This window comes from Dipteris shenzhenensis, chromosome 27, assembly GCF_047967505.1.
Source record: "Dipteris shenzhenensis isolate YYH24624 ecotype China chromosome 27, Dip_SZ_1.0, whole genome shotgun sequence".
In the NCBI taxonomy this organism is placed as follows: Eukaryota; Viridiplantae; Streptophyta; class Polypodiopsida; order Gleicheniales; family Dipteridaceae; genus Dipteris; species Dipteris shenzhenensis.
Window position 1 is genome coordinate 19,044,343 of NC_141622.1, and position 23,968 is coordinate 19,068,310.

A 23,968-nucleotide genomic window follows, 5' to 3' on the forward strand; every position below is an offset into this window, starting at 1 on the left:
ATTGTCTCGTCGTCTTTGCATCTTTCGGGTATTTTTTAAATTTTGCTTCTTCTTCTTCTTCTTCATTTTTCTTAATTTTGCTGCTTCTTCTTCTTCTTCTTCTTCTTCTGCATTTGCGAGCTCGCCATCGCCATAGCCGCCCCCACCCCGCCATCGCCATAGCCCTAATTCCTTTAACCTCACCCTCCTCCCATTTTTCCTCCGCCTCTCCTTTCCCCCTCCCCTTCTCCTTCTCCCCCTCCTTCCACCACGGGCACCTCTTCGTCCACCTCCCGCCTCTCCCATGGCGCCTCTTCCTCCTCCCTCACTGGCCCTGGCTTCCTCGGCTTCCTCTCCAGAATCGGCTACTTCCGTACCTTGGTTTCCAAGAAACGACGCCGCCTCGTCCTCGCCGGCTTTGACCTTGACGTCTCTTACATCACCGATCGATTGCTGGCGATGTCGTTTCCCGCTGAGGATATGCGAGCATTCTACCGGAACCCCATGTGGCAAGTGAGACGCGCTCTGGACGCTCGGCATGGATCTCATTACAAGGTACCTCCTTTCCATTGAGAGCTTGTCCGCAAGTGTCGGATTTGCGCAGGCAATCGCCATTTTCTCCATCCTCTTTTTGCATGCTCCTACGCTTGCGACGTACCCTTTCGAAATCCAAGTCGATATCCCTGAATTGTTTTTGTGATCAATCGAACTAGCCTCTTGCGGTGCGAATGGTGGGAATTCCGCATCTTCTATATGCTACGAATCGTAGCATAAAATACCAGTAACTGTATCGCCAACAACGTTCCATTTGGAACCATTTTTTTTTACCCTGGCGGATGACATTTGTTCAAACTCCGCCTAACGAAGAGATCTTTGAGACTTGGTACAACCTTTGATTGTCAATCAAAGCGATTCTGACTCATTGAAGTGTGGAACTTAACATTACGCTCCGATCGTTTCATATTGAATGTGAGAAATTCTGATGGAATTCTGGCTCACCTGCTGGCAAACGGTCTCCCTCGACTCCCTCTTTTAACGAAGACGCGTGATATGCAAATTCAGCCTCGAATTACCCGCGGCAAACATAAGAAGCCGGTTAGGAGCTGCCTTGGCAGCGGTCGTACACGATCTGTCGCGAACTCACCAAACCAGGACTATTGTCGGTAAGAGTGCTGACAAATTATTTTTTTGAAGTTTGAGGCATTTGCGATGCCTCTGTGCGGTCATTACCCACACTTTTTAAGAAGTGCCAGAAAGGGATTTTTCTCTGCGAGAATGCTGCTTTAAAAGGTAAATTGCTTCTTCGCATTTGTCTCCAGTGCTTCAAGAGACATAATAGGTTGAGTTCTGTACTACTTCTTCGCCTCTGTATGACTCCAAAGCCTCTAGTTACTCAACAAATTACCCGTAATATACGAGGTGTTAGAGCTAGCTGTATGGCACGAGAGTTGTAGAGACTCCGGAGTCATATGAAGAGTCACGATTTGTGCCAGTACAATTAGCCAGCCAAGCGGAATTTTCAGCAGACGGTGTGTGTGTCGCCTCATTTCAAAAGAACGTACTCACACACCCCCCTACAAAAAAAGTAAGTCAAAAGAATGTAAGAATGCCTTAGAATCGACAGACATAAGAGTTTTAAGTTCTCACGATCTCTACAAGTTATATCCCAAAAATGCCAACTTGTGCATATCTTTAGCGGAGCTCCATGGAATCCCATCCCCAGAAATCAATGCTGCCTACCACCCACAAGGTCTCCCAATTGTTGCCCATCATCCTTTCTCCTTTGCTACCAAATTTCCACACGAAGAAATGGTAACATACCATCATTTTTAGGAATTGGGGGAGATACAATGCAAACTGAGATTGCTTGTGGTGAGGTGTAGGTCTATGGAACTGACTTTACGGATTGAGCTGTTCTTGAGAGGCCAACAAATGATAAACCCAAATATGGAACTTCTTTGGCTCAAAGCACAAGCACGGGATAGGAATTACATGCGCAAGGTTGGGTTAGATTCAAGATCTCTAGCAGAAGGTAAAATTATTAGTCGATTGATTGTTAAGGCAGAGGGCCCATGGGGCAAAGTTTTTAAAGGTATAATTATTTAAAGTCAATCATTTTCCATTGTTTCTCCCAACTAACCTCAATGAGTCTGTTGCCTCTCGCCACAAGCATAGTATGGCTTAGATGTTGGAACACTGAAAGGAAAGAGTAGAGTGGACACAAAATCAGAGTACTTGCATTACTTGCTTGTAGAATGAAGAAGAGTGAGGTCCTTAAGTAGGCACCTCATACATGCTCACTGACATCACTGATGACTTCAAAGCTCCACAATCATCTCCTCAATCTGCTCCTAGATTCTCTCAATCATCCTATGTGGCTTTTCCACCACCTAACTGTGCTTGTGGGCACCTAACTGTGCCTCTAGCACTCACACATAGAAACATAAGGTGTGCCTGAGGCATACACCTTGAGATATCCCAACAAACCCCCCCTCAAGGAAATGCCTCAGGCTATGTCATGGATACATCTAGTCTCATAGTTTCTCATGCCATCTCATGGTGGTCAAGGATAAATCTATGGCTAGGTTCTCATGCTAGCAAGGGTTTCCTTGGGTGTAAGGTAAACAGAAAGGGATACAAACAGACCTTCCAATGGTTATCTCCCTTGCATGTACATGCACACAATGTCTGCAAGAGGTACCATGGAACAAAACATACACATGGCCTACATCATAAGGTGACCAGAGGTGTTTACAAACACACACAACACAATAGTTTATTTTCATTCATTTTGGAGGACTATCCAGGCTGAGTACCTTGACATAAAAAGAGAGATCTGGAGCATACATAGAGATGAGTTTAAAATGCATAATCTTCATGGGATGCCTCATCTTGTGGAGGCAAAATATCCATGTCAAGGCAAGGTCTTACCACATGGGCAGTGTCTAGTGCCTTATAAGATGGTACTATGATAGAACAAGTGGATCTGAAAGTCATATCCTTCAAGAGAACAATTATCTTGTCATCTCCATAGTTGTGTAGAGAAGCATATCTTAGGTATCTGAGCTTCATCTTTTTCTTGTACTTGGAGTCAAATAAAAGTGCCATGAGAGGGTAGATCTCTGTAGTTGCTTCCTTTTTGGCAACCATTGTTTTGGCAATCTTCAACAAGGAAGTCAGGTTGGCATTTTCATCCTTTGTAGCATAACAAGACATTGCTTTATGTTTTGGCTTTTCACATATTTTGCATAAGCAAGCCATGAGAGGCTCTAACCCAAGTATTGGGTAGTGTCTTCTCTCTTACAGGGCTTAGAATAACAACTGAAATGCTTCAAAATATAAGCATTTAATGTAGCAAATAGTAGTGACTAGATTTCAAACAATGATGCTTCCTTTTACATGCTTCATAGAAGTGGATGAAATAAACACTTTCCAATCACAACCAGGTCTAGCAAGTCAAAACAAAACTGAAGCAACACTTGTAATGAAGTTATTGAAAACTTCAAAAGACCAAAAATGCTAGAGTAGCATTTTATGTAGCATCATCTTCAAAACTTGTCCAAAACTGTCAAAAATGAAAAGCTGAACTTGGAGGGCTTGTAGCTCACTCTTCAAAGCAAGGAAAAGAGGGCTTTCTGAAGCAAAAGAAAGCTCATATACCAGAGAAGGTCCAGCACAGAGGTTGGACGAAATGGTGCGCACTTTTGCCCGGGAGAGTTGCTACAGGCTGAAACTGAGTTTTGACGATTTCTCCCTCGTTACTGAACCAAATGACTTGAAAAATGGCTCAAAATCTTCGTCTTGAGGTCGCCCATCTACTCCTAAGAGGGCTCAGGCAATGGCGGAGCAGGCAGGGAGTATTGAGCAACAGAAGAAATTCGCTGTTTGGAGGATGGCAGCCACCACAGACGTTTTTTCTTCAATTGCTTGCAGGTGGAAGTTCGCCCATACTAGAGGAGTTTCCAGCTCAGAGGGTTTGGGCAATGGTCGTTTGTAGGTGGAGAACCAAGCTCAGAGGCTTTTCCACCACCTAACTGTGCTTGTGGGCACCTAACTGTGCCTCTAGCACTCACACATAGAAACATAAGGTGTGCCTGAGGCATACACCTTGAGATATCCCAACATTAGATAGCTAGCTTCATTTCTTTTTAGCTTTTTTCTTAAAGATATCCTTGCTAGTAGATCGATCTAATGGACTTTTGCTTTCCTCCTCCAAGTGGCTTTCTGAGGATTCACCTGCATTTGCCCGAGCCTCATAGCAGCAGTCTTTAGTTGACAATTGTTGAATTTTCTCTTAACTCTTGCCTGCCAGCTTCTTTTGTGCCTGCATTTGGCTCTACACTGCTGCAGCAAAATCGCAACAAGTTCAAGTTACCTGAAATGATCAGCTTTTTGACTGCACCTTGGTGGAATTGGAATTTGTTGCCAACTTAAGAAGATTGAGATTCCACTCTCAAAGCCTCTTGCTCCTTTTAGGCACTTGTTCCTGTTGTGAAATTGTAGGAGGCTCCTTTTAGACAATTGTTTCTGTTGTGAAATTGTCTCCTCCATGCCATCTTCTGCTGATCCAAGCCTACCGTTCAGAAATCGTGGCCAATACTAGCCTCTGATTTTGTTTTCCTACTTGGAGATCACTTATGGACACCTCTTTGATGTGGTGCTTTGGAAAGTGGGCCTCATTCACGCTAGATGCTATGCTTATACGTGGTTGTGTTCCCTCTCCTGCAAATTTGAGGATGCTGAATTCTGAAAATTGGTTTCACCTCCCCATTTAAATCATTGTGATAACTCCGAATCTCAAGTGCGACGCTGCTGGCCTTTGCCAAAGTAAAGAGAGAGCCAAAAAGTGAAACAAAAACGAATTCAATTTCTGCGTAATCCAAGTTGGTAATGAGTACATTATGATACAACAGTGATCCCGAGCTCGCGCCTCTTAAGAGTTTGGAGAGAGCAGGTGAATCTTCCATTGATGAGAATGTGCAGCATGAATTCATCAAGTTCTTACGAAATTGAGTCTGAAAATGGGTTTCAACTTCACATCTAAAATGTTGTATTAACTGAGAATCTCAAGCGTTATAAGTTTTGGGTTTGTAGAAGTGCAGCTAAGGTGGATGGAAGATATCCATGTTCTGTATAGAGAGAAGAGAGAGCAGATCACAGCGCGCACAGTACAATGATGATTGATTCATTATCCTTCACCAAGTACATGCTTTATAGCCACAAGGGCTCATTCATTGACATCACCTATGATGTCACATATCTCACCTAGTCTATGATGTCACACACTTAACTCTTGCACTCACCAAGAGGCAAGGCCCTTGTACTCATCAAGAGGCATAAACCTATCCACACACACATGTATGTATGCATTCACAAGACTTTGAATACCCAACAAACCCCCTTTGGAGCGAAGGTGGTGAGACCCAACACGCAAAGGAAGCAACTACCTTGACTCCATCGCATTTTGCAAGATGGATTCAAACTCTACGATGTCTCTACTAGACATGCCCCCCAATGCTAACTTAGAGGCTAACATTTGAATATGACATAGAGGCCCAACTAGACACACAAGGTCTATGGTTAGAGGCTCCAAGTCTTATCATGGATGCATGAGAACTCAGAGGGCAAGGGACGAAGACACCCACTTCTTGGAAATTCCCTTCCAAGTGTGGTGATAGTCCCATACCTAGCATCATACATCGGTCTATGTAGGAAATGTCCCCAAAGAGAGTTCAACATAGGAAATGTAGCCTTTGATAATCAAGGTAGGCAAAAAACAAACACAATATATATTATTACATTCACTTTTAGGGGACATCTTGGGTAGAACCCTTAAAAAAAATCAAAAGTAAACCCAGAGATACCCATCGACGGCTATGAAGAATGTGTCCATGCAGTGACGCTTCTGTGGTACTGCATCTTGGGGCCTGTATAATGATGATGATGAAAAAGTCAATGTAGAAGCTCATACCGGTGTCGTGGGAGCATTTGATGAAGCACAATAAAATGCTTTGCAAAAGAATCTCTCAAAGATGGAGTAGCTTTTACAATGCCCAAAGATCATGAGAATTGAACACGACAAGTTCTCCTAGGACTTTATCACGATTTTTGAGTGTCATTGCTCAAGAGAGGATGAACCATATCCTCTTCATTTTTAATAGTGAAAGTGGGTGAGTACATATATGACTGTCCATATATATGAGAGCCAAAAAAGGGAGAAGTGGGGGGAGGTCTCCATTAATGGGCGAGTTGGTCAATTGTCTAGCAGAGTATCGGAACCTTTGTATGGTGTTTGGGGGAGACATACATAACCGGTTTATTGAGGAGTAGATGATCTCGGTTGACAATGGCTCGGGTCTGGTGTCATCGAGAAAGTAAATCACTAATAGGACATCGCTGGTGCTCAATCTAGTCAGTTTGTTTAGCCCCCTCTCTATTTCTTTGTGGTCTTTGGGAGATAGCTCGTTGTTTGGCGAGGTCCCCGTCACTCTAGTAGTCTGTCTTCTCAAGTCAAAGAGTAGAGAGAAGATATCTACAGTCCTCATGTGTAAATCAACACAAGGATGAGCCTGTCGTGTCGTGGTATTTGGGTCTCAGCTGTGTCGTGTTCATTGCCGCCTCTGCGTCATTGAGGAGGAAGAAGTATCTTCCTCCAGCTAGACTCTGATGGGCTCTTCTACTTTTGTGATCGAAGGAGTCGATCTCTATGTCGTTGGGCCTCAAGTAGAAAGGTTGCCACTTGTCACTAATCGGGATGGGCTAAGGAATCTGAAAGTGGTCCAAATCCGTTCTTGAATAAACATTAGTGTCGTCTACATATCTCATAGTACATGGGGCATTTGAATGCAATGTACTCCTCTGATTTAGTCTCATGCATGTCACATAAAGTATAGATCCGTCTCGCGTGGAAATGCCCATGCCCTTTGCATAGCTGGTGAGATGAGACTCAGAACTGTCACCTGTGCAATCGAGATCCTCAAGGCATGTCACATAAAGTATAGATCTGTGTCGCGTGGAAATGCCCATGCCCTTTGCATAGCTGGTGAGAGGAGACTTGGAACTGTCATCTGTGCAATATCCTCAAGGCATGTCACATAAAGTATAGATCTGTGTCGCGTAGAAATGCCCATGCCCTTTGCATAGCTGGTGAGAGGACACTCGGAACTGTCACCTTTGCAATCGAGATGCTCAAGGCATGTGGGAGATGGATTCCAGTGTAGCCAGATGGATCAATGAAGCCCTTCTCCGAGATCTAGCAATAATCTCTGTAGAGTCTGAGTTTTATCTAAATCTTGTAGGGTGTGAGCTAGGTCGTCTACATGTGGAGCTATAGGATGTCCTCTCTAATGACTTGGTTCACCTCATGATGGCTGAGTGGATGGTCGAGGCTTCAAGGCTATATTGAACAGTAGTAGTCTATCCATATGGAGTCCTAGGCTTGTGAACCATCTACATGTTTGATCATACGAACCCCTTTAAATCCCCCTCTGCGTCTATTGCCATGGATGAGGTTAGGGCCAGCCAAGGTAGCCTGCACTATCTTGATGTTGTGGTGCCAAAGTTCTTGACTTTGAGAAGATATGTGGCCACCTGGAAGGATGTATCAGCTGCAAACTTTGCGATTAGAATGTAATGTGGGACTTGAACCAGCTGAGCACAAGACCAATCTGTCTCAGATAGATCTACCTCCCAACAGGGGCTGCCATACATCCCAGCTAACACGAGTCGAAGAGGGGAGACTTGGTCTTGAGATCAGAAAATGGGATTGAAAGCACTGATGCTTGAGTTTGGCAAGTGCGGTGTACCTTGTACACAATCAAGCTTGCATAGCTGGTCTCATCGTAAAGCGATATTGGGCCTGAAAAGAGAAGGCCCAAGTATGTATAAGATGCAACAATCTCAACTAGTTTTCCATCAAAGGTGAACTTCTCTCGATGGGTGACTACTTATGACATGTTGAAGCTGATAACCTTGGTTTTTCCAAGGTCGACCTTCAGATCATGTGTCTCACATTAAGTCTGAAGTGCATCCAAGTCTTGCTGGAGACTGTCAGCTGGATCGGGGAGTAAAACCACGTCATTTGCATACAATAGAAATCGGGATCAAATACCCGGCTAAGGGTGAGCCTGATGTGCCTAGTATCATTGTGAAGAACCAGATTTCTCAAGAATGCAAATGTGTGCAATGGATGCAGAAATTGAAGGCCAATTGGCCCTCCAATGGGGGAAGAGCGCCTTCGTGAGAGTACTTGTTTCTCTTTTTGACCTACATGCAAGGTGTGGGAGGGATGGTGGATGAATGCAAGATGAATAGAGAGAATGCTATGTGAGATTCACAATGAAAGTGTGATATCATTAATGTCCCTTGAGATCACTCAAGTTCCATCTTCCCATTTACACCTACCCTTAGCCTATGACCCATGTATCTATCATTCAATGCACCTTAATGCACCCTTACCTTCCTATTGCCCCTAGGACCTAGACGTGTGGGTGCACATATTTATTAATAAAATAAGTGTCACATGTCCAAATTTGATGCTGTCTGAAGCAGTGGCTCCAGCTCGAGTAGTTCTATCTACTGAGATGATCCACCACCATAACAATTTGGTCGGTGTCCATTCAAAAAACAAATACATGTTACACCATTGGCATATAATAATATATAATAATGTTCTAATGTCTATTAATCATGGATTAGTGATTTCTCGTCATGACAATCATGATGAATGACTCAAGAGCATCAGTGTGTAGGCCAAACAAGGTTGGTGACCTATTTGACCCCAATCGTGCCCATGATCTCCTCTGTCCATTTGATCGTTGTCGTGATTTTACTCGATACGGGCTCATAGAGTGTCCATACTGCCCAAATGATGTCTCAGTTGTAGTAGTACCCCTAAATCATGTAGTTGCTTGAGTAGTTCTAGGTCATGGCATTGTGTGAAAAGCCTTGCGAAAATCTAGAATGCAATAATAAATCCTCTGCTTCTGTACTCTAGCCTCCTCAATGATACCTCTTAGCATAAAAATGGGATTTGTCATTGCATGGTCTGCTCGAAATCCTACGTGTCCAACAGCTTTGAAACCCTCCCACTCTGCAAACTGACCAACCTGAGTGTTGAGTGCTGAGGCATAAACCTTGGGCTTGACATGCCCAATCATAATGGTCTTGCAGACGATGTTGTGAAGGGTCTAGGTGGGGAGGGAAACTGGTGCAAACTGCTTCATTAAATAGCTTTGCTAAGATCAGGGATAGGGTTCTTAGTTTATATGCCATCCATGTTTTCTAAAGTCTAGGGAAATAAAAAAGTTGGACTAAAGTTTCTATCTAAGCTTAGTATAGTCATAGGCTTCACTATTGGGATGTACCTCTCCCAATCTAGTGGTTTTCTTAAGACAGATGTCCTCGACATATTCTCTAGTATGATCTATCCTTAGTAGTTGCCGAATAATTTGAGGATCAACCAAGCTTAGACCTAGTTTTGCCTCAAGGAATTGCTTGTCTTCTGGTACAACTGAGATGAATCCCTCTTCGGATGCACAATCTGAACTCGAACTGACGGCATTTTCAGGCCTGCTTTAAGGGTTTGCGACCATTTACAGTGTGGCTATTCAGTTCTCCACTCTTCCATGTGAATCTTCAGTGCATTGCTTCAGAGTCTAGCCTCTGTTCATGGTCTATTCCAAACCTCCAACGGCTTCTTGCAGGATTAAAGATTGGTCTCTAACATAAGGAAACATCGGTTTGACTTGACTGCCCGAATCTTAATGGACCTTGGCACTATGAGAATTAGTAAAAAGCAGCGGCGCATATACCCCCCCCCCCTTCAGCCTTTGAGACCTCTAGCTACAAATTAGACTAGCGTGGACGAGCTCCAGTTACCACTAACAATATAGAACTCATCTTTCTATTTTATTCAAAAACGATGATGACTTTAACAAGGAAAAAAAACCTCAACCACTCATCATGGGGAAAATTTTTATACTATGGTCTACACCCATTGTTGGACGCTGATGATGTCAGTGGGGATGTCATAGTAGCTAGTCCTTGCTATGCGTGACAGAGTTTATGGTTTTCAACCTTATGAGTGACTATCATGAGATTGAAACTGCACTATGTTATGTTTTTAGAGGATGAGTTTAGGAATGTTCTTGGATTCATCTAGGTATATGCTTCTGCCGTATTAGCAGACATGCAAATTTCACCTTGTGAAGTTTTCGTCCATGTTGCGGCCTACTGGTATTGCGATAATTCTTTCTATCTTAAATTGTGTGTTGCCCTATCAGCTAGATTTTGATGCTTGTTTGGGAGAGACTAAAATGAAATCGTTTAGACTTCACAAGCAATTGTAGCTTGAATGAAGAGATTTTGGACTACTTTTTGATTAGCCTTCTTCTTTAGTGCTAGCCTTTGTCGTGGCTGAGTCTGCCCTTCACCTCTGGAGTGCCGACAGAAACTCAATATGAAGACTTTGTATAAATGGATGCTCCAGTATGTGTGGGCATGTGGATTTGTATGTGTGAGAGCATATTTTTATACTATGGTCTACACTTACTGTTGGGCGCTGATGACGTCAGTGGGGATGTCATAGTAGCTAGTCCTCGCTATCTGTGATGGAGTTTATGGTTTTCAACTTTATGAGTGACTATCATGAGATTGAAACTGCACTATGTTGTGTTTTTTAGAGGCTGAGATTAGGAATGTTTCTGGATTCATCTAGGTATAAGCTTCTTTATATTTTAACTAACCCAAGTTGTTTTGGCAGACCCACCCTTGAGCATAATTAAGTTTTGCATGTTCTTACACAGAACAACATTGTTTGTTTTTTTGGACTTAAATTATGAGTTGAGCTTATTGGCTGCACGTGCCAGGTTTACAACTTGTGTGTTGAAGCCTGTTACGATCCAATGCAATTTTATGGACGCTTGGAAGTTTTACCATTTGATGACATGCAAGCCCCACCTCTTTCCTTGATCAAACTTTTCTGTGAAAATGTCAACGAATGGCTTGCACATGACCCAGACAATGTGGCAGTCGTCCATTGTATGGTAAGCTTCATTTTGATGCTGAATAAATCTCACGATGCATTCTAAAGACTAGAATTCCGTCATAGGTCTCATAAACTCAATTTGAGAGAAGCCTTTTATGATGACAGGAGGTGATGCTTGATTTATGTCATGGGAGCAGGCAGGCAAAGGGAGAACTGGCTGTATGGTGTGCGCGTACCTTGTCTACGAGGGGATGCCTGTTGATGAAGCCTTGCAACTTTATGCAGATAGACGAACACGTAACAATGAAGGAGTGCGTTCAAAGACGCTTGTTCTTGTTTTCTGGGAATGTGCCTCAAACTTCATCATCTCATGCTTTTTCTGAATGGGTTTCAGGTTACGATAGCCAGTCAGAGGCGGTATGTGAGATATTGGAGTAAATTACTTGATTTTTCACATGTGCTCCAGAATGGTCTTCCTGAGGTACATTTACCTCCTCCAAGGAGCCGAGAGCTTCGAAGAATACGTTTATATGATACTGTGTTTGTAGATGGAGTGAAGTTTACCATCTTCGAGCTGAAGGAGGTAATCCACAAGGAAATTACACCTAATTTGCATCAGCTTATACAACCTTACTTGGAACATGATACACACAAATTTGACGAGGATTTGTTTTTACAGATCCCAGGAAATCTGTATCAACCACCTGTTGCAGTTGCAAATGGACTTTGCAAAGAGCTTAAAAAGGGTTTTCTTCGGACTGTCAGTCCTCGATATTATTGTTCTTTTCTCCCGACAGAGAGCAGTGACGATGAAACACCAGAGAATGAGGAAGCACCACATCTGGTTGTGCAGATGGATACAGAGAAACCTGTGATTTACAACAAGACCTGCCTTGATCATTATTTCAACAGGCCTTTGTCGGTATACAGCCTTATCTATGCGATAGTCTCCATTCGTGATTTCAGGCTGAAGGCCTGCCAGAATACTAAAGTTTTCTCTGTGGGCAGGTTTCTGGTGATGTAAGGTTGGTGTTCTCTGACAAAAGTGGTCGTCGGCTTTTTCATACATGCTTCAATACTGCATTCATAGCAAAGAGCATGTTACAGGTGCGCATGTGTCCATTAACAGCATTTGATGGCAGCCCGAAAGTAAAGCTTGTTCTGACTGGTCCTTGTTTTTAATGTTACTGATTACTTCTTTGCTTACTATTGTGATGATTGTATGTTGTATCTTCTGTTAAAGAGGGATGTGCAATTATATGTATTATCGCTCATTAAGCTTGATGTTTTTCTATTGCTACTAACATGATATCCCCTGGATGTGCAGTTGAATCTATGTGACTTAGACAAAGTGACAGGCAAAGCAAAGTCTATTTGTGGTCCAAGCTTTTGCCTAGAGATATTTTTTGGACCTGCTGAACCTTTTGACCCAGCCAAATGGGGTGATTCCAACAACTCTTTTTGACTTGTATTGACCAGGATCAGGATGAACTCACATTAATTATGAGGAGTTGGATTGGCAATTTGGGGTGTATTATAATAAGCAGGCCAAGTCCTAAATTAGCTTAGTAGAAAATGCGCACATAACAAACTTTGCAAGAGGAAGGCCGCCCAGCTATTAGGTTGACAAGGAGCTAGAAAGCTTGGTGAAGCAACATATATTTATTAATTGGAACACAGACTGGGTTTCTCAGTGGTGTAAGGGGTGATCAGCAGGCTGCCCAGATAGTAAGTAGGTTGACGTGGAGCTAGAAAAGCTTGGTGAAGCAACATATACTTGGAACATACAGACTGGGTTTCTCAGTGGTGTAAGGAGTGATTCGCATACCCCAAAGGTTTTCTGGTCTTGGTATAAGCTAACTGCATTGTTTTGCTGCTATGGAGTCTCTCACTGCAGCAGCTGCTTCTGGAAGATGTTTTTTAAATGAATAAAGTCATTATTTAAAAGAGAAGTTTAAAAAAAAATATTGGAAAAAACACTCTTTTTTGCTTACTCATGGGTGTGTGCAGTGCTTTTTATATCCAAGTTATACTGGCAGTGGTTAGCGAAGAGGAGAGTCGACAATGATTCAAACAAACAGCAAATGTAAAATTGATCTATTGCAATGCAATGAAAAGCAATTGAAATCCTAGTTTGAAAGTTGAAAGCCCTAAGGAGAAAAGAGGCAATGATGGAGGAGGTTTGATGTGGAGACCTCACCATGAGCCAAGGGTACTTATAAGTCCAATTATCAAAGGGACTTGTTGAACTTCGTATAAAAGTGAAACATGAGGCTGCCCAATCAATTCGCTAAGAAGCAAGTAGACAAAAGTCTGCCAAGAAACCTAGACATATAATTTGAGGGGTATGACCCCAAGAAATAGAGCCAAGAATGTGCTTGCATGTGGAGAAACCAAGTAATGAGAGCTTCTAGAATGAAGCATATCTAATATGGGTAGCATATCCGTCCAGAGAGACTTATAATAATAAAGGAAGGTCTAGATTATATGCACATAATGATAGGGAAGGACCTAGTATAGATGGAAGGCATTTGACAATTAAGGAGCGTTTTTGAGAAGGGATGTAGACAGTTGATAGTTTGTTTACTATACCAGCCACCACCAAATATGTTATTGTTGAGAATCAAGAAGCAATCTTGAGAAGGGATGTCAACAACTGCAGTAGTTTGTTTACCATATAATCGCTCAGTTACAATAATCTCAATTAAGATCAAGAACACCATCATTAAGAGAGTGATCATCGATGGTGGATTTGGAGTCTATAATCTCTCAAAGAAAATAGCTATTAACTATGATTGAAGCCTTTAAAGACATTGCCTTTTTTAGCTCGTATGGCACATCAATGACAAATCATCCCTTAGGGTGTTGAGAATGGTATAAATTGCACCATAGAGATAAGGTTCATAGGACAAACCCTAACCCTAATGTTGAAGGTTGAACAGAGATAGAGTTCATGGGACAAGCTAGCCCTACTCCAAAAACCAATCCTAATCCTAACCCTAACGTTAGGGATAGGATTCATGGGACAAACTCTAACCCTAACCCTAAAGGGTGACCATGTATATATCCTAGCTTCTTTGGAATATAACATGGTGTACACTCAGTCATCTTGTGAGCACTACATGGTCTCTTACCCTTTCGAACTCAATCTTCTACATGGTATTAAAGCTAGAGCTGTTGTAGAGAGTGGTTCAAGCTCTTGCGTTGTCAAGCCATAAGCTCTCCTTTGAGTGAGGCATTCTTCAAGATTTCATGTGTATGTGAGACTTCTTTAAGAGAGTAAGATTTTTAGAGTTGAGATTTGTTTTGTGAGAAAGAGAGTATTGTACATTGCCTTTGTGTATGTTTGAGTCAAATTTCCTTAAGTTCTACAATCTGCACGGAGCTTTAATACTCTGCACTAGTTTTGAGCTATATGGCTCCCAAATCATATTCAAAGGCTTAATGCCTTGTTGGTTGAAAGTGAGAGCTCCCTATGAAGCCATTTAGTAACCAAGGCACTCAGCTACCTCGATTACAATAACTTTTGGTCCACTTTAGTGACCTCAATATCTATCATCAAGTTGTTGAATACTCTTGAAGACTCTAGCAACCTTGTTTGTGAACTTGGGCTGTCCGTGCCTAAGTTTTAATCGGAGATGAGCACTCTACCATTTAGTAACCAAGGCACTCAACTACCTCGATTACAATAACTTTTGGTCCACTTTAGTGACCTCAATATCTATCATCAAGTTGTTGAATACTCTTGAAGACTCTAGCAGCCTTGTTTGTGAACTTGGGCTACCCGTGCCTAAGCTTTGATCGGAGATGAGCACTCTACCTATTGCTTGATCCACTTAAGCCTCTAGAACTTCCACATGCTCTTTGAGGAGGATGTTTTCCTTACTTATTTGACCTATCATTCTGTAGTTGCCTCATTGCAATGCTTTCTTCTTCTGATGACCTGCTTCACTTTGGTGAGCTTGTCTTTGAGTAAATCACTTTCTTGATTTGCCTCTTCTTCCCTTCCTCTCGAGCACACGTTACTTTACATTCATGGCCTGCTAAAATATATGGAAGTAAGCCTTGTTGTATACTTTCGATCTCATTCGATAGCCTTGATTATACCAATTGGTGGGATCGGTGGTAAGGCTTCCTTATCATGTGTGACCCATATTTGCGATTGTAGGTGGAGTCCCTCTTGGCTGTTCTCCCCCCCCCCCCCCCCCCCTTCCTCACTCACCTAGACTCACCCACCCATGATCCCATCGAGGAGCAGCTTGTCGAGCTGCATTGCATGCAATAGGACTTGAACATGCTCAGCCAGCTCCAATAAGCAAACAACTTACCACTTGAAGTGCAGTTGCTCCGTGCCTCTTGGAGCTTCTTGAAGGGCTTCCTCCTTGAATTGATTGCTTTCCTTTTATGGCCTACGCTAGGGGGTAGGCTTGAGTAAAGAGTAGGGGTCATTTTATGAAAAGGAAAATTTCTTCTTTTTGGGAATAAATTATTTTGAATTTGTGATTGGTGGGGGGTGACTTTGGCTTTGTTTGCCATGGTAATCAACACGATTATTTGATGGTGCGAAAATCGTCAAGGTCTTGGGGCGATAGGAATTTATTTCGAGCCATCTGATCGTATGTAGTTCTTTTTGAGAGGTTGCATAATCACGAGTGGGTTGCCACCATCACTCTCTCATCGCTCAAGTTGCCATCAGTGTAGGAAGATGGCTCGGAATCCATAATTTTGAGTTGGAAGAGTGAGGATTATTCCGTTGTCGCAATTGAGGACCTTGACTCTTGGGAAATGCCTAGGGGAGGAATTTCCCCAAAATCAAGGCGGCTAGAGGTGGCCTTGATTTTGGGGAAATGCATCTCTTGCGCATTTCCCTCATGTCTTCTTGTCACCTTCTTCTTCATCTTCCTCTCCAAGGTGGTGTTCATCTCCACCTTCTTCTCCATGGTGCTTAGTTTGCACAGTGACCATGCGATTCGCACACCTTCCTAATGAGAATGAGTTGTCGATAGTGTAACCGGATAAATTACAACATTTTGCAAAATCCACGGAGACAGATGGGTCATAAGTGAGTGCTCTTCCGCCAATATGGATCAAAACATTGATCCAACGGCACACAATTACCAGCGCTAGACTGTCTGTACACGTGGCGTGACACAGAGTACCTCTCATGCCAACAAATCATCCCGTTCGCGAGACCAGCTAAAGTGCCACCAAAGCATCCAATGAAAAATTTACACGTGGCCATCTCCTGCATCCCTTAATGGCTGGAAAATCGAGTCCGAAGTTCCCGATCGAAAACCGACGAAACTGACTCTCAACCTACCCAGGGGGTGGCCGGGTTTCCGCCGGGGTTCTAGTTTCCACCTTCCCTCTCTTGCGATTGTAGACAGACTGCGAGGTAATCAAGCGCCACCACACGCCCCACTCATCGTTTGCCTCGGTTATGCATTCCCACCTGTCTCGTACTCCCTTCCATCTCCAACATGCATTTCAGCCATTCTCCTCTTCATTCCCTCCATAGCTTCATCTCTCCTCTTCACCAACAGCCATTCATCTCCCTTTCCGTCATCAAAAACTCCACTCCGCAGTCCTCTCCATGTCTGAAGCTCCGTCCTTTGAGCTATGGCCTCCACTTCCCAACGATCCCGCAATCAAACCTCCATTATTTGCCCTCTGATCTCCACATGCAAGCCCTCCACAGCCGACAAAATCCGCATGCAATGCACCATCTACATACACGCAACTCCAAGCCCCTTCTCGAATGATCTTCGATCCCACACCTGAGGCGACAACTCCTCCGTTACTCGACATTGACAATGAAATCGTCAACGAAATACAAAAGGGAGGAGAAAACCGCAGCATAATGAAGGACTAATAAGTGTGACGTAGATTCGACTACTGAAGAAAGTCCAAGGGAATAGACTCCTCCACACCGATCGAGACAATGGAGCTACGACAACTCAACAACCTCCTCAAGCAATTCTTTCTACATGCCATAAAGCTCAACCTCCTCAAGCAATTCTTTCGACAACCTACTCAAGCAATTCTTTCTACAGGTCATAAAGCTAAACCGAAAACTGTATCCAGCAGAAAGTCTTATGAACATGTATCGTTGCTTTGGTTGCATAATCAGGAAAGAACAAGAAATTAGAATCGCACAGACAGGAATGTCCGAGGCACCATTCAACATATGCACGAATCCTATCTTTCGAAGTAGTCAGCAAGCTCTTGTTGCTTCCGTGAATCGATCAGTAAGGGACAAAAACTCAAGAAGCCACACAAAATCATATGTGATTGGCATTCTAGACGAACGCCTAATACTAAGCAACATAGACTCTGCTGTGACATCTCCTCGTGGCCTACAAAGAAGGTTCACATTCTACTATTTATCCAGGTTCTGCATCCGTGGAGGAAATGAGCTCTACAAACTACTCTGATCGGGCTTCGTCATCGGCCACGACAATCTAGGAGACTTCGTTGAGTAAGAATTCCCCTTACATAACTATTAATTCCGATCTTGTAGAAGAAAAAACATACTAATCAAATCTACATTCCTGCAGGTATAACAAAAGGCTGTCAAAGAACTACAAAGTTAACATGACACACTACAAGGAGAAAGATCTGTGTCCAGCTCTACGGATCCGCGAAGCCTACGTCTTCCTAACTCACATAGAATACAAAAAGCATCTACCGCCCGAAACAATCCACACCAACGATCAAAATCTCAATACAACATATTCCAAATCTGTGAGGATTGGTAAGCCATCTACACACCTCACTTACAAAAAAATTCTAAACATCTCTAAACTCAATCGCATGCAATAGATATGGTACAACAAAAATGGAGTCGGCAAAAAGACACTAGTAGGAATAGTCGCAATGATGATGGAAACTTGTGGCCTCCAGACGACAAACATCACAAACAAAAGCCTCAGGACCACAACAGTCGGCCGCCTAATGATGTGCAACATCCCAGCAAAAGCCGGCATGAGTGTAATAGGGCACAAAACCCTCGACACCTTGAAAAGATGACCAGACATCAGAGATCGAGGTCCAAGCAACTAATCAAATCATCTCCAATCCATACGACTATGAAGGCAACGTCAAAGAATATGCACAGGTACTCAAAGAAAAAATTTAGCAATACGCAAACAAGACGAATACAACTACTCAGATAGCAGAGGCAGAACACACAGAAAATCCAAAGCAAACCACATCATGGGTACAAAAACTGTCAAATTCCAGTACATAGAACCTTCGACTACAATCAAATTCGATGACGTTCCATCTTCGAAAGGTAATTGTATTCTAAACTCTAATTTCATGACAAGATTTCACAGCTACTGCCCTGCTACTGCAAACACCAGTAACAATGCAGACATTATTGGACAAATGCTTCAGGATAACTTCCAATTCAAGCTTACTCTATTTTATTCACATATTACTTTGATAAATTTGCCAATCGTAGAAAAAGGAAACACAATCGGAGTCACTTCAATAAAAGTATTGACAACCCAAGTTGCATTAATTCGTCCGAATTTTGTTTTTATTCAAAAATATTCAAAAAATCGGATAAAATCATGTTTTTCTCCATTTAAAATGAACTAGACGTTTTATGCTATTTTATTCATACGAATACTTTTATTCGTACAAATAAACCAATATTCTTACAAATAATTTTACTAGAAACGAAGACTTAATTTGGTGGTCTGTCTCTTGTGAATGAAGCCACCTCACTAGCATTGCTTGATTGATTGATTAAAGGATACTCAAGATTAATAAGACGTGTGAACGGTTTGGCATGTGATTAATTCGGTACAAATTTGGCAGAACAGCTCAGCTTAAACAATTAAAGGTAACTCATGATTATTTGGATGCATGCATGAAAGTGTAATTGAAGTTTGATTCCATCCAACTCATGATTATTTGAATGCATGCATGAAAGTGTAATTGAAGTTTGATTCCATCCATTGCAATGGTTTACATGGAATCACTATCACCAAAGTGGTTTTGTGAGTGTGTGATGCCACTAGGACATAGATTGCTTGTCTATATGTCCTGGTCCCTAATGGGGATCCCTCAAGGACCATATTGACTTTGATTGATTGAAGGTCACTCATAATTAGCTGGACACTGCTATACATATATAAAGATGACTGTCAGAGTGATCGATGCAATCACATGTGTGTCAAGTCAGTGACCAACAAAGCCACATGTGTGTCAAGACATGTCAAAAACTTGTCAAGGTGCAAAATCTTCTCTTTCATAAATGATTGTTTCATGAGTGCAACATCCAAATGTACAAAAGATAAATTTCTTCAGGACATGCTCTAATAGACACCAATATTATTATTATGTGACCATTTGTTTCATCATACAATTTTTATCGTTCTTATAAGTTTTCATTTTTCAACCCCCTAAACTCTACCAAATCCACGCTAAAATTACCTTCCCATTCATATTGAGTAGTACCTCACAAAACTAGAAGATCCTCAAAATTAATGCTTTTGTACTTTTTGTGAAACTATACTATATGAAAAGAGAGAGGTGGAGAAAAATGCCATTTTCATGAACTCTTGTTGCAATTCGTCATATTCTTCAGCCTCATGTAAGAGGTGCTCTTATAATGACCCCAGCTTTACAATAACACCTCTTACATGAGGCTAGCCTTCGTGATGAGTTGCAACAAGAGCTCATTGAAAGAAGCATTTTTATCCACCCATATCTTTTCAAAGAGTATAATTTTGCAAAAAAACAGAAGAGTTACCTTTGAATAGCTCCATTGCTTAGGAGACACTACTTAACAAGGATGAAAGATGAGGTTTAGGGTAGATCTCATAGAATCATGCAAATGGACAAATGAAAAGTTAATAATAATCGATCAAAATATTTCATCATTAATGTTTCTAGAGGAGATACTAAAGAACAATTTTGAATTTGCCACAGACCAAAAATTAGGAAAAACAATAATAATGTGCGACGAAGTTGATGGAAACATAAAAAATCTATCAGACTCCAATGGAATTATTGTATAAGAAAATTATCTTTATGGATTTGTGGCTAAAGTCCTAACTAAGAAACTCTGTGAACCGCTAAGTGTTATTGGACCAAAGTGTTAGTGTCTTGTTTTTTAAACCTCTAAAACATGTTGTGGATTCTATAGATATCTTGACTCTTACACATCCACATCAGGTTGAGCACGCCATGCTCCATAAACACAAGCATTCTTGGAAGAGGCAAGCCAATAAGTTGGACTCATCGAATGAGTCTACACCCTCTGCGTTTGATGACAATAGTTTTGGATGACATAGATGCCAACCGTCAAGATCAAGTCACGTTGGAGTAAGGAGTTATTCAGCCTGGTGTAGGAGGTGCTCTTATAATGACCCTAGCTTTACAATAGCACCTCTTGAATACCTCTTATAATAACCCCAGCTTTACCCACTAACGATGGTGCCACAATCATGGTAGTGACAAGGGCGATGAAGCTTCCTAACCATTCATTCACATACTATTGAAATATACAAACTACAAAACATTCACTCACATACTATTGAAAGAATAAAAAATATTCATTCAAAAGCAAGTGTAAGAATGTGAATACTTAAAAGTTCATGCACATATAATCAAAAGAACACATATATATTCTTTCAATAATAAATGTAAGAACTGAAATTCGTGGAGTGAGGGGATTAGAGCTGCGTCTAATGGGCTGATAGCTTGGAACAGAGCTACAACTAATGGGCTGATAGTGCGACAGACTGACAGCATGGGACAAGCACGCCAGATTGACAACGTTGATACTGCAGACCTGAAACTACCAAGGCGGCTGGCAGTGTGGGCCTCGTAAGTGAGACGATGATGTGGAGCAAGCATGGCACATGGCACGAGACTCAAATTGCCACATGGCAAAAGGTCAGATTGTTGACACATTAGCTGGCCATGCAGCGCGTCTCCCACAACTCCGTTGGTCTGCGCATGATGCAGCCCGACGGGTGAAGAAGAAGATGAAGTTGATGACTCCCAATATATTGCTCAGGGGACTCGGATTACGCTGGCGGACCAAATCACGAATGCTGCATATTTGACTAAACCTATCGTCTTTAAGCATCTCTTACCGCGGATCCATAAGAAAGTTTCCTATGCCGTCCATTCACGAGCACATCTCCACTTAAGACCATGTTCAACACCTATTTCATTAATTTTGGACTTTTTGTGTTGTTTTTGGACGAAGCCCAAAAATCCTTACCAAATGAAAACTTTACTTTATGAAAATATCCTTTCCAAATCAAAATTTTACTTTCTGAAAATATTCTTCCCAAATCAAAAGTTCACTTTGTGGCACTATCATATTCACATAAAAATATTGTTTTTTCAATCTATACTTTTGCACCAACATGCAAGAATTTGAAATAATCCTATATTAGAAATTCTAGCTATATCTAAGTTATTTGTTAATTTAATTATTTTTAATATTTTTCCTTGACGTTTTTCCTTCCCAAATCAAAAGTTCACTTTGTGGCACTATCATATTCACATAAAAATATTGTTTTTTCAATCTATACTTTTGCACCAACATGCAAGAATTTGAAATAATCCTATATTAGAAATTCTAGCTATATCTAAGTTATTTGTTAATTTAATTATTTTTAATATTTTTCCTTGACGTTTTTCGTTGACATGATAAATTTATAAATCCATGAAATGAGACTTAAATATTTCATGAAAATAACATTGTCACTCAGCAATATGCACAAAATTTAACAAAACTTTTAATAAATAGAAAGAAGACATGATGCCATAAGACCCAAGTTTTGTATTGAACCAAAGAGGTATAATAGCAATTATAGCTTTCTTTATATGATTACATTGAGAGACGTTGCTCTTAGCTAGAGTCTTTATATCCAAAATGATATAGATTGAACATATGTTTACAATTTAAATTGTTGCTCTTAAAGAGCCTCAATTCATGCCATCTGCATAATTTGACACCCCATTGTCTTATTGCTCAATGTCACAACAGTCCCTTGCCAGTTGCCATCTGCATAATTTGACCTAGGTTTGTCTTGCCAAGCCTTGCCCCTTGGGTGCATTGACTCCCCATTGTCTTATTGCTCAATGCGATAGTCCCTTGCTAGGTGCCATCTGCATTAACTCCCTATTGTCTTGCCAAGCCTTGACCCTTGGGTGACATCCAGTGCAAAATACAGGTGCCATCTGCATTAACTCCCATAAGTTATCTTGCCAAGCCTTGCCGCTTGGGTGCATTGACTCCCCATTGTCTTATTGCTCAATGTGATAGTCCCTTGCCAGGTGCCATCTGCATTAACTCCCTATTGTCTTGGCAAGCCTTGACCCTTGGGTGACATCCAGTGCATATTTTGACTCTCATTTGACATAGGAGGTGATGACTCTGATTATAATTGTCTTGGATTGGCTCCTTGCCTAGTACCCAAATAAAATCCTTCAATGGACTTCAATACAAAGCTTTAATCATGGACATTCTTCATTTGCGCTGTCTCCTTCTACTTCCTCCATGGCGAGCATCCTTAAAAATTCGTGTATATGCAAAATAGTTTGCTGTGGTATTTTTATTTTTCCTTCTACCTCATATCCCATGTGCTTCTTTGATTTCTTTGCCCTTGAATGCCAAGACACTATGATTGTCTCCGTCGAAACTTGAGAGACCGCTTCATCATTTGGGACCCACTCCTTCATTATACAATTAGTATATAATGTGTTGTTATCCATATTCTCCTTCCTGCCCTTTGGCTCATACCATACCGCTGTAAATGTTGTAGCTCTCCCTTGGTCATCTCTTTGCACATCAACTACTTTTGCAACCCAAAACTTCACATTCTCATATTCATCATCCGATGGCTGAACCACAACAAAACAATCGACCTCTATATCTACTTGTGGCATAAACTCTCTCTTCTTCGGTCCACAATATGGACGTGGGAGTAATGATACAAATTCATTTTCAAAGACTGGAGATGGGCGCAAATCGTTATAAACATTTGGCCAAAACATATTGCATTCTTCCTTGACATCCTTTGAGCCTCGCATTCTCTCAAGGTCCTTTATTAAATTTCGTGTCTTGTTAATTACAGTGGTAGTGTGTTCTCTCCAAGTAGGCTTCGAATCAGGATATCTCCGGAGCATTTCCTCTTTGTATGTAATAAATGCTTTTAATCCATCTATTTCACAATTAGACCTCTCATTAAATTCTTGTATAGGAGCCCATGTTGGATACCTTTCCTTGCTGGGAATTGAAGTTAAGAGATTGTAAGGTTCTTCAGGTTCCCATTTTGTATCATGAGAATACTGTTGCCATTGCATTATGGGTTTTTCATCTTAAAAAAAAAAACGAAAGTAGTGTGGATTGGTATGACCTGTCAATGCATCACCACCCGTTTGTATGAAAGGTAGAATGAAGCTCTTCCAATCATACATTCTTTCCAGCCTCTCACATACTGTACTTTCCTTACGACCACCAACTTGCCTGCCACATCTTCTTACCAAGTCATCTATTGTCTCCACATCCTTTTGCATCCTTGTTCATATCACAATCAAAGTTAAATACTGAATAATCCTCTGTTGATCTCATCCTCGTTTTTAACATACTCTTAGGACCATTCAATGAATTCAATATTCTACGAGAGTATTGAGAACCTTGAAACTCTTCCACTCCTGAGAGAACATCACTCATTGGGACATCTTGCATGGCTTTCACAAACCCACAACCTTGATTGACACCAGGTTTGTTAATATGCATGAACTCATCCACACTTGACAAGACATCGCTATTGAAACCTTTGCCCTTCTCACTGTGCAAGAATTCATCCACCCCAGATAAGGCTTCGCTTCTAAAATCATTTTATTTCTTGGAACCAATGAACTCATCCACTCCAGATAAGATGTCACTTCTATAATTGAGTATATTGAAATCATCCACATTTGAAGTGATAGAGCCTGGCACATGGGCACGCTTTTTAGGTCCTT

The 23,968-nt window shown here is 41.5% G+C and overlaps 1 protein-coding gene across 1 annotated transcript; it reads left to right on the top strand.

The window, feature by feature from the left end:
* The first annotated feature begins 318 nt into the window (after positions 1–318).
* Positions 319–12,885, top strand: LOC147883988 (phosphatidylinositol 3,4,5-trisphosphate 3-phosphatase and protein-tyrosine-phosphatase PTEN1-like). Its single transcript, XM_087398651.1, has 7 exons — positions 319–534; positions 10,848–11,024; positions 11,164–11,277; positions 11,361–11,549; positions 11,646–11,888; positions 11,975–12,073; positions 12,294–12,885. The coding sequence occupies exons 1-7, from the start codon at positions 439–441 to the stop codon at positions 12,429–12,431; spliced, it is 1,056 nt and encodes a 351-aa protein (XP_087254777.1). The 5' UTR covers positions 319–438; the 3' UTR covers positions 12,432–12,885.
* Positions 12,886–23,968: the final 11,083 nt, after the last annotated feature.

Bases quoted from the DNA above. Each gene is read 5' to 3' on its own strand.
- LOC147883988 (XM_087398651.1), top strand. From the start codon at position 439: ATGTCGTTTCCCGCTGAGGATATGCGAGCATTCTACCGGAACCCCATG. The intron at 11,550-11,645 runs GTAATCCACAAG...TTGTTTTTACAG, and splicing joins CCATCTTCGAGCTGAAGGAG to ATCCCAGGAAATCTGTATCA. The intron at 12,074-12,293 runs GTGCGCATGTGT...CTGGATGTGCAG, and splicing joins TAGCAAAGAGCATGTTACAG to TTGAATCTATGTGACTTAGA.